The 11,844-nt window shown below is 39.7% G+C and overlaps 1 protein-coding gene across 2 annotated transcripts in view; it reads left to right on the top strand.

Annotated features, from left to right (window-relative positions):
- The first annotated feature begins 5,010 nt into the window (after positions 1–5,010).
- The window catches only part of alcamb (activated leukocyte cell adhesion molecule b), a 30,970-nt gene continuing 24,136 nt past the window's right edge, over positions 5,011–11,844 (top strand). For both annotated transcript variants that reach the window (XM_084064149.1, XM_084064148.1), the window contains exon 1: positions 5,011–5,278. In XM_084064149.1, the coding sequence (XP_083920275.1) occupies positions 5,209–5,278 (70 nt within the window). In that variant the 5' untranslated portion in view covers positions 5,011–5,208. The remainder of the gene's footprint in view (positions 5,279–11,844) is intronic.

The raw sequence follows: 11,844 nt of genomic DNA, 5'->3' as shown, positions 1-11,844 counted from the left end.
CCTCCTGCTTTCTCTTGGTGGTATACACCCAGTACAACTCTCTATGTTTAAACACTTGTAATCAGATCTATCTGCGGGAACCGTTGACAGAAGGCTGAACTGGATCCATGCTGTTACCTTGAACAATGACAAGGCTTATGGTAGTGGCATGCAGTCTCTGCCGGCAAGCTCTATTCTGCCCACACAGAAACAATAAAAGGATTAAACAAATACCAAACAGGAAATAAATATGTAATGTTGAAGTAAAACTTAAAAATCTGAATAATCAAACACTATTCTAATTTGCTATTGAATATGAACCACAACAACCCTGCAGAAATAGCATATCTCACAACACATTGTGACACGCTTTGAGCTTGTAGATTGGCTATTTTCAGCGAAGAAATTGATGTAGAGGTGAAAAAGAAGCAGACCAAGTACAGAGCCTGCGCACTTTGAGCAAGCACTTTGAATAAATGCAATATAAATTCACCATTTACCATTTAAAAAAGGGCTTAAGTGGTTAAGCTGTTGCCAAACTATTGTACAATGGTTGATTAAAAATATAGGTTGCTGTTCCTGTTGTACCAAAATAACCAGTCTGATCAGGAGACAATGCCAGTGGAAATGTTTTCCAAGGTATTCACTTGGGATGTATGCAGAAATCATGTAGCAATTAAAAAATCACACCTGTGTGAAGGTAGCGGCGCCTTTGATACATTTTGTCATCAATAAGTGTTTATAATGTGTTTATAGCCACGTGTCACGTGAAGCTTGACCAATCACTTTGTTGACGTGTCTGACCAATCAGAACGTTGACGCAAAAGCCAGGTATAGAGGGCTAATATCGAGCAGCTAGCGCCGCTAAAAAGAGGGAAAATTCTGAGCCAGTGTAGTCATCCATTCAGAGCAAAACTCATTAGTCAATCCCCAACTTTTGTACAAAACTTAAACTGCTAGAATTACATTTTGGACATTGTCCCAATGTACAGGTATACTATTTGTATTTGCCTGTTACCTAACAGTCAACATACTTAACTGAAGGCTATAGCTGAACACATCACTAGTTTTGGGACATTCAGGTTTTTATTTGATTTTCTTCTCTTTAGAGAACTTTAGAGTTGCCAATTATTTTTTGACAATCAGGCTTTTAATTCAACACATTGTCTCTCTTATCCTTGCTGTTTATCATAATGATAAAATACTGTTCCCACAGCTGGAGATATAATTTTTATGCTCGCAAATATCTTAAAACCCTCTCTGTTGATAGATTCTTGAAGAAAGGCACGAGAGAGGAAGTATTCTAATGTATGCCACGGTTAAAAAGGGAAAAGCACAGGTCTAAACTGGTTATACGCAATTGCTTTTCAGAAGCTACTTTTTGATGTAATGACTCACCCCAACCATAAATGGCACCTGTTAGTTGCTTTCCATCATTTACTGTAAATCTGGCATTTGGCATCTCTTTGATATTCTTGAGATTTACCTCAATAGCTACATCAGGAGATTGTATCTTTCTTTGTCTGATATCTCTCTCTTTCTCTTTAAAGATTAGGTAGCAAATAGAATGTCAAGAATGCTTTTCACCACTGTGTTGTTGGAAATTTACTATGTAGAGATAGAATATTTTAACATTCTCCTGTGAAATCACACATAACTACGTAGACAAGAATTACCACAACAAGAAAGATCTACTTTCATTTGATAATGTACATAGATCACAAACATTGTAAATTTATGCTACAATGTACACCATCATATTAAGCTGTTTGTTGGGGGATCCGGGTAGTGAAACTACATTAAGTAAGCAGGCATAAGAATCCACCATTTGTGTTCAATGAGTAAACCTACAGCAGAAGACGCTTAACTTAAGTAGCCTAGCATTTAATGCCACACACATTAGGCCATAATTAGCTGATGAATGAATAGTTTCAGGCATAGGTGAGGTATACAAGATACTGACCACTGACAGATGCCTATAGGTTGAAAAAGAAAAGGCTTTTTCTTCATGAATGATTTCTCAACTTTTCTTCTTGCCAGCTTATTTAACTTTATGAACACACCAATGGCACTCAGGTGGGGTTTGAATCCTAAGCGGTGCAACTGGCTTGCAGAGTGTCTAAAACAAACACAATTGTCCATGTTTGGGTAGGGAAGCCGGGCGGGGAGGGTGATGTTTGTCACTGCACTTACTCCTACAGGCTGGGGTGTCGCCTGTCAGAGGGGAATGTTGAACGGGAGGGGTAGCTACGTCCTGCCAGTGGGGGCTCCTCTCTGGCAGGTAAGCCAGTTGGATACAACAGCAGTGGGAGGAATGAATAGGCATAACGACTAAATTGCTACTCTGAATATATTTTTAAATAAATAAATCATAACAATGATAATAATACATCTATCAGCACCATAGCAGTCTTGTAGAGAAGTGTCACATTCTGGATCAATCAGGATGGATCAGTACAGAAGGGCCCCTTACTTATGTCATGACAAACAATATCAACCTGACGAAAGAAATGGCATTTGCCTACCTAATGGTTTGATGATAAATCAACAGACTATTTCTATTGACTCACAATAAGACACCTGAGACCTTGCCTGCTCACGGAACTCCAAAAATTAGATCTACACTGTTGTTCCTGTAAGTGTAAGGATTAGTTGTGGGGAAATTTAGGCTATACAAAGAAATATTAAATCAATAAAACATGCACTTCACAGAAAGAATGGTAACCTCGTATTGACTACATGCTGCTTGCACTCTCAATCAGATTAACTAATGAAAGAATTATTGATTGAAAGTGTGGCTGCCGGTGCGACACTGTTGAGGCTGACCATTAAAAGTGGTACTTCTTCTCTCTTGGCCACACTGAAAATGTCAGGGTCATTCTGCTCACTGCTCCTTGTGGTGCAACAATCCCCAGTCTGCAGGAGACAAATCATTCAGCCATTCACCCAAGGTACAACTCTGGACGATGAGCCTGTGCCAAGGGAACGGGGATCTTATGTTCTATCAAACCTGGAGAAGAGCCAAATTCACCTGCTGTCGTTTAAACACAATGGAAAAAATGGAAAAACAAAAAGCACTGTTGTGGTGTTGGACGCCCTTGTTATATTCACTGTACCAACTGCTGAATAGACAATTCTGGTTATGCATGTTTGAAATTAATGTTGCGCACATTCATTTTATATAAAAATCTGCTTAAGGGAGGACCGGCGGGCGGGCGGACCACGTCGTCACGCTCATGTCACTATGACTCGTCCATAACCATATAAGGAGTACCCAATGCAGCTACGCCCAAATATGGAGTGTGTTGTCTAATCTTGACATGTTGTCATGGCATCAGGCACAAACAAATCAGTCAGCTCCATATATGGGCACAAAAGGAGACATGCCCATATATGGGCATATACTGACAACATCAGAGATCTCCATATATGGGCATACAAGTGACAAGGACTGACAGATACAGAGATCTCCATATATGGGCATATTGGTCGGATCGGTGGTGTGTAAACTCTATATGAGGGCTGCATAGCGGCCTGAACCTCTAGTAATAGAAAATGCCCTTAAAATCATTCTGACATACACTGAATAATAAGTGCAGAATATGCATTCTGGGTGTCAGTGTGCTTTTATTTCCCCAACTCCACAGCAATATAAGGTTGTTTGTATCTATCCTCACAGCTGTAGCAGTGTCACAGAATGTCTCACAAGATGTAAAAATAAGAATATTTGTTCTTTCATCAAAGAAAAAACTGTGGGAGCTGTACGGTGCTTCCGATATGACATGTTACTGCAATGCATTATTCCTTCTGTGTTTGCCTCCCCCAGCAATGGGAGCTGGCTGCTTTCCCCAGTGAATACCACATCCTATATGCCTTTACAGAGTCTTGAATTGTTTTGTTCTGAAAGATAAGATAATACTTACTTTTCTCCACACTTACCTATCAACGGCAATAACCCTCTAACATTTTAAAAGATAGTAAGTGCCAGCATAAGTTGCCTGAGTGTATCTCTAAGCATTCAGTGCTTAACACTGATAATATTTACTCCATTCTCTGCTGATCCCAGCTAGCACTCCAATTATTAGCAGTATGTTTTTGTTTGGTGATTGAATACCAAACTCTAAGACTTGGTCGCCATTCAGTCTCAATCTTTTCACCCACATGTGATTAAAGAAATATTGGTTTATTTTTCTTCTCATGCAGTGAAGCATTGAGGTTATTGCTTTGCACTTAAATTCTTGTCAAATTGTATTTAGTTTTTCACAGATCTGACATCAAATCAAAAGTCTGTTTTCCAAGTGTATATTAACAGACTTCAGCTGTAGATTAAATGCTTGACAATGAAATGCTTGCTCTAGAAGACAATAGTGATATTACCTGTTGTGAGTTCTGAGTTCATAGTATTGATAGGCTACTCATCATCATGAGTGATTATCTGATATACAATTCAATAGTGAGTGTGCAGACCTGTTTTAAGGGGGACATGAAGGACTTCGGCCTCCTGTTTGTCTTTTCACAATAGGTCAGTGACATAAAAACTAAAAAAAAAAATGTTTTGGGAGACGAAGTGCATGTTGGTCTTACAGTAGGCTCATGGTGTTTGGTCAGCATACAGTGTGTGTGTGTGTGTGTGTGTGTGTGTGTGTGTGTGTGTGTGTGTGTGTGTGTGTGTGTGTGTGTGTGTGTGTGTGTGTGTGTGCGTGTGCGTGTGCGTGCGCGTGCGCGTGCGTGTTTGTGTGTGTGTGTGTGTGTGTGTGTGTGTGTGTGTGTGTGTGTGTGTGCACTTGCTTGCATGCATGCCTGTGCGTGCTTGCTTGCGTGCGTGCGCGTGTGATGGACAGACCGAGATAGAATGACAAAGCAAGACAGAGAGTGTGTGCAAATGGAGTGGGGGGTAAAGCCAATGGTGCATAGAAGGGGGTTTACAAAAGTGGGGGTGGGTGCTGGGCGGAGTTTCAGCGCCTTGCCTACGCCCTCCTTTCTCTCCCTGGTGCCCCTCGCATCTACCTGTTCACTGTTCACTGCCACAGAGACACACACACACTGCACTACAAGACACACTGTGTGAGCACGTTGCGTCGGGAGAAGCAACACTAAAACAGAATTCGTTCCACCAAGATCCTAAAGTTCGAAGGAAAAGTAAAAAACAACTAAAGGATCGCTGCCCCATTATAACTTCTTCTGAGAAACACATTGAAACTGAGCGAAGCATCCGAGACACTTGCGAGGATGCACTTGTTGTCTGCTGCCAGCTGCGCGCTGGGTGCTGCCCTCCTCCTCATCGCTGTGATCTGCCAAGGTAGGCTTTGTCTCTCAGTCACATTTGTTTTAATTGTGTGTAGCCTACTTTAGTGCTTTTGAAAATATAAGGGTTTGCCGCAAAGTAATACATTTATTTACTGTAACCATGTTTCTTTTTTCTTAGAGTTTCTTTTTCTTCTTTTTCTTTTTTTAAAGAAAGAAAAAATAATCAATATATTTAGGAAACCGCCCATCTCGTTAATTAGCTTGTAGTAGCGGCACGAGTTATATGCTGCTCATGTTCAGTGATAACATTTCCTACTCTTAAAAGGCAATTGATTAAATACCTTGTTAACATTTTGCCAAAAAAAAAACACAGAAAGTACCGTTCTATGCAAATAGATGCTAAAAGGATTAAAACCCCAAAAAGCACTATGGCTTGTTTCCATTGGGGTCCATGTGTAACCAATCCATCGAAACATTTAATTATGACAAACGACAAAATGTGGAGTTGGAAAATGCTCAACGAGTGTTTATAATAATTGATCATTTAACACGAGATAAAGTCTGCGTCTCCTGCCACCTTTCTGTCTCCCAGAGAGAAGACAGGACAGGTTTCCACAGGCATCGCACGTGCTTTGCTGTGGTTCCGTGCTGCTTCTGTTCTGACTTTAATGGAGCACACATTGAGAGGGAAACTGGGAGAGATTCAGACAGTGGCGGTTTCTGTTTCCATTTGGAATATAAGACCCTTAGCCCGAGGTGTAGACCTACTTCCTATAGTCGTATAGTTATTGCTGTTTTCCCATAGTAATACTAATATGTAACGTGAAAGCATTAGCTTTTTTTTAAGTATGCGGGGGGGGGGGGGGGGGGGTAACAGGACTGGAATCAGGGATGGAGGTGGGTGGGGGCATTTCAGCAGACCTCTGCCTCTCTAGAGTTTGTATGATTTGTAACTTAACTTGACTATTAGATCTGTGATGATTGCTAAGATTTATATTTAAATATAATGTATTTGGCGTGGACTGTGCATACGGTTTCACTCATGAAAACATGATTTTCAGGCCAATGTGTATAGGGTACCATGTGTTATGCTACTTAGCTTGACCATTGAGCTGCTCGGAGTTCACCACTCCCATTAGAATGGTCTTATCTATTTTAGAGCATCACTTTACCCTCTGACTGACACCTCATTATATGACAGTGGAGCCTGTCATTGTAAATTAGCACAGTGCCTGCCACACCTGTCACTCAAGCTCAGACATTGTTTGTAATGGGGAACAAGAATGTGATTTTTATGACTTTTAAAGGGCTATTTTGCTGCAGTATTGGTAGAAATTGAGTAGCTTTTACGGCCTTCTACAACAACAGCACAGAAGTAGGCTGTTCAGGCCTATACCATGCTTGCTTACAAAAGAGAAGTCCATGTGAGTCATCTCTATATTACTGTACATGTTACAGTCACCAGCTCTGCTCATATTTGAGTCACCATTGGTGATCTAATTAAGTTGCTGAAAACAACAAAACAAACAACAGTATTTGTTTTTGCTTAATTCAATTGAACAGTGCTGTCTCGTGTGGTTTATTGGTGGAGATTCACAATCTAAGCTGTATCACATGGGGGGGGGGGAGAAGATGCCTTTTATCTCATTCTCTAAAAAGCAACAGCTCGTTAGGCTTTAAACACTGAAGACTGACCCTTGGGCAAGCCTGATAGTATTGAAAAACCAGGCCTTGGCTGAAAGGCTTTGAGAACAAATAGTCTGGAAAGATGCATCTGGTTTTTGTTCCCTCCTCACTCCCCTCCCCCACCCTTGCCCCTCCTGAATAGACAGCACTCAGTGTCACAGCTGGTATTTCCCGTCAAGTGAGCGGGGCTCTCCTTTTGCTAATGGATTAAACTGGCCTCCGTGTTCTGTTGAGGGCAGGGTCACCCAGTTTCACCTGAGATAGATTCAGCATCCTTTCTCTCATCTGTAACTCCTGTCCAGGCATGACACGTGGTTGTTGTAATAACAATGCGCAGGATGGAAGGGCTTATTTGTATGCTTGGTTTGCATGTGGGATTTGTACGGCTGTGTGTGTGCCTGTGCATGTCTTGTCTAGTTTATAGTCAAGCTTCTCTTGATGTTTGAAAGATGTTTGTGGTTGTGACACTAACTAAAAAGTGATTTCTTTTGACTTTGAAAGTATTGTATCTCCTCATGCAATATTCAGGCGCATCCCCAATGCAAAGCAAGAATGGAAATGCTGCATCTGTGTTTGGTGCTGTCTGTCAAGTAAATTCTACATCATGAAAACAGAACAAAATATCTGTGTTTTCAGTTGATAGCAGACAAGCAGTCTATTCTAGTTCTTTATAATTCAGATGCCTTTAATAAATGGCCAGGTACAATTTCGAATAAATCGGTGAAATTACATTAAGATATCTGTAAACACACAGAAGTGCATATGAAGGTCAATAGGTCAAATTCATTATAAATTGTGGTATCATACACCCAAGTCTTTTGGTACTTTTAGGGAGTGTTTCCCTTCTTATTATCAACACCATTTTAGTTTTTTCATACAAACTGTAAATAATTGCACTTAACTTTGCCTAAACTCTTCAGACAAACATGCAGTCCTCGCTGTTGACATTCCTGTCCTTCACATCATCTGACTCAAGCATTCTGTATATACACAGTGATGGCCATGGAGCAGGAATGTGTAAATAAAGATGTTTGCCCCTGAAAACTGAAATACCAGCCAACAATAGGTGCACTTGGTGTACTGTACTTTTTATTTTCTTTGATTCATTTTATGTCAGGGACAACAACATTTAAAACTGAATAAGCCTAAACAATCAAGATGTTGAGATAATTCCACCGAGTTCAGTGTCAGTGACTTATTATATTGAATGTTCTCAGCTGATTAGGACAGGGAGCAAGCTTCAGGTGAATGAGCCCATATGTTGTGTGCTGTACAAGGCTTAATCAGACTCTAGATTCTTATTGCTCTATGAAAATTACAGGGCTATATGAACATCAGCACCTTGAAATGTGTAAGTTCATTATAAAAAGCCTTGATAATAACAGTTAAGCTAAATCTTTAACTTGATCTAGACTTGACATCCAAGTAAAAGTGTTTGTTGCTGCAACAAATTATTGGCTTTATCTATTGTAATATTTAAAAACGGAAGAACCTAAGTTGTTATCTTCAGTATTTATACCAGTATTTATTACTAGATTGTAATATCTCACTGGGAAAAAAAAACAAAATAAAAATACCCATTAGATTTTAATTTAAAAAAGCTATTAGTAATAGTGTCTAACAAAAATATATTAAGTGACTCAATAAAGCTGGGCCAATCTTTGAAGAAACAAATGGTACAGATCAACCTAGGGCTGTTTGAGCAATATAACAAACTAGATTTAGAAACCGCCTCATCTAGAGGGTTGTAGATTGCTTTATATTAGGTATGCCATGCCTTTGCCCCTGGGGTTAAGATTTAGGGTGTCACATGGGGTAATGGTCCCAGCATGAGACGGGAACAGGTGGATATAGTGGTGTCTTTCTCAAGCCTTGTGATGAGGGACACTGTTAATGATTCCTGTCTGTGTTTTCAGTTGTTAGCAGACAAGCAGTCTATTCTTGTTCTATGTAATTAAGATAAGTGCTGCTAGAAGGGACATGATGTATTAAACCTTTTTATAGTGCATTTTTTACGTTATTGCTATTACCACGAGTCACGTGTAATCTGCGACAATGCCTGCCTCCTTAAATGATAACACGATAAATCATCCATGATGCCATAGGATGTTGATGCACATATTCAGCATGGCAAATGAGTTAACCTTAGTCTAATATCACTGTATCCATCTTTTACTGGATTGCTTTAATGATAAACAACAAATAAATGTGGGAGAATATAACTGATTAAAACTGTATATATTTTTGAGGTAATTGTGTCTTTGCTAAGATCAGTGAAACAGCAGTAAGGAAATTAATTCCAATGATATCTGAACACAAAAAGTGCATAGATTTGATTTGCTGTTCCAGGTGAAAATCACATTTCTTGTGTTGAGAAATATCTTTTTGTCCACCTTTTTACGCTGCAAATCAGTATAATTGCAGCAAACACCCTAAATTTTAATTGCATTTTGGTGATTGGCTTGTCCTGCTATCAAGGAAGACTGGGAGGTGGCTTTATATTCACAACTAGAATTGCCTGTTCATCATTACAATTTACTTTCAGGTTAAGATATGCATGCTGTTATGTCTTTCTGCTCATTTGAAATGCTTTTCTTGACTAAAGATGCTAGCTTCTCCTTTTCTCTTCCCCATTGTTTGTTCCCTTACGATGTCTCTCTTATTCAAATACAGTATATTTGCAATGGCATGCAAAATAAGGCTTTGTCATCCAAAGGGTGGACCCCCAAAAAGTTACATTGTATCAGTGAAGTGAAAGGCATGACAACAGGGTAGAGCTGACCGTGCCCTATGCAGTAGCGATCCCTTTTTTATGCAGAAATTCACCCATTGAAATTCATGAACATATCCTTAGTTTTGTTGAAAGACCATCAGCACTGAAATCGGTCAACCCTTGTATATGGGACAACAGTGAGGTTGTTTCTCTCTTTTGTCATTAATACAACCCCTGGCTTTCACTGGGTTCCTGGGGACTCCTGTTGACTGTATTGTGAAGCAAGTTCTTTTTAAACAAATGTCTTTAGATAGTGATTTCTTCTTTCCGCTCTTCCCTTTGTCATGAATATGGAGGAGCTTGCACCCCTTGGAGAGGGCATAATATATTATCCACTGCTTGTCCTCACACTTAACATGCACAACCCTACAGTAGCAGAAGTGTCTCTCCCATATGAAAAACTAACAGTCACACCTATCTTCCTCGATCTTTGTTAGATTTTTTCCATTTGCAGTCGTCGTTACTCTGCTTTAATTAATAGTGTGACAGTAAGCCATTAATTGTGTTGGCAATATGACCTCCGGGACTTCCAGTGAAAAAATGCTTTGTGACACATGCGCATGAAAATAAAAAAGAGAAGGGGGCGGATGGTCTTTGTTCTTATGAGTCATAGTAATGAATTTCTTTTTTCATTACAATGAGCCATCTATTTGAAAAGAGACAATACAGTAATGGGGTCCCATCACTGGGAGCCCATATCACCCCATGGGAGCCTCAGTGGCAAGGTCTCTTGCTGACCCACAAAAAGGTCAATTGTCACACCCATAAAATTTAAGCCTACACTCCCCATAAAGCCACTATTTCTACCCATTTACAAGAGCCAATAGGTAGAATAGGTTTGGCTTGCTATTGTGTCAGCACCTTGTTTTTTTTACTTGACTTTATGTTTTACGGTAGTCTGTTGAATTGACATGGCTTTTGTTAAAAAGGTGAGAAATTCGAACCTCGAAACGATATGCAATTTCTTCATTCCATTGATTCCTGAATGGACCTCTGTTAGGCCAAAGGGTGGTTTGACTGGAATCTCTATTCACTGAAACCCTGTTTTGCAATGCTTCCGTCATCAGTCTTCTTTCTGTAGCCGTTTTGCCTTCAGGGCTCAACAGAACAGTTTTGTGTCTGCATTTGACCTCGGTATCCTCTGGTCATTTTAAAAGCTGCTTCTTTGTGTTCTACTGATGCCTCTCATCCATCCTTTGGACAATGCAGCAGGCAGCGCTCAGTGGTGCCTGAAGCCATCTATGATTCCTTGCTTCGACTGTTGAACTTGTTGGAGGAGACACAAGTTCTCATTCAGAGAGTGCTTGACTCACTCTCATATTAAGGGGACAGGGAAGGCAAAACTATACATTTTGCTGTTATGTCATACTCAGGTCTTTGCCTGCCTGCCTGTCATTGCACCATGAAAGTATGGTCAATTTCTTGAAGTTAAAGTTGTAAACCATGTTCATAGATGGAACATCTCTGGCCCATTTGGTTTTGGAGCTGATGGTTTGGAATCTAACCTTGAAGCATTCTGAGAAGTTCAAAAGTTACTTCTGAGGAAACGGGTGCCTTGTCTCATACCTCAGAGACCTTCTGATGTTTTCTAGAGGTAGATTTATTACCTTGATTTAAAGGTGTCCCTGACTGGAGTTTAAAAAGCTGCATAATGTTTAGATTGTGCCCATTGCACATTCACAGAGACCATGAACACCCAGAGACTGGAACGCACAGTATGATAATAACACGTTAAAGAAGACTTTTGTCATTCTTTGAAGCTGTTCTGAATTCTTTTTACTATATATATATATACAGACAAAACCCTTGTCCTTTTGAGCTCAAAGCATAAATCAGAATAATTCATCCCGGTATGAAGGACATACTGGAATGAATACTATAATGGGATGAATACATTGTAGTGTATTGCTCTTAAAAATGTCGTACAGTGCCGTCACTGAGTGAGTAAGAAGAAACTCACAACTGAATATGGTATTAAAAGTAAGGTTTTAATAATCATCATCATCATCATAACCTTTATTTCAACTCGGAATACAGTTGAGGGGCAGACCCTCATTTTCAATGTAGCCGAGATACAACAATTTTATCCACAGAGATACAAATATACAATTCCATGTCAAATATATTAATTTAAATAACAGAAGACAAGGAATACTCAA

The sequence above is a fragment of the Gymnoscopelus microlampas genome (assembly GCF_963454915.1).
Source record: "Gymnoscopelus microlampas genome assembly, chromosome: 8".
Classification (NCBI taxonomy): domain Eukaryota; kingdom Metazoa; phylum Chordata; class Actinopteri; order Myctophiformes; family Myctophidae; genus Gymnoscopelus; species Gymnoscopelus microlampas.
Note: the sequence above shows the minus strand (reverse complement) of the source record. Positions and strands in the feature narration are given on the sequence as shown.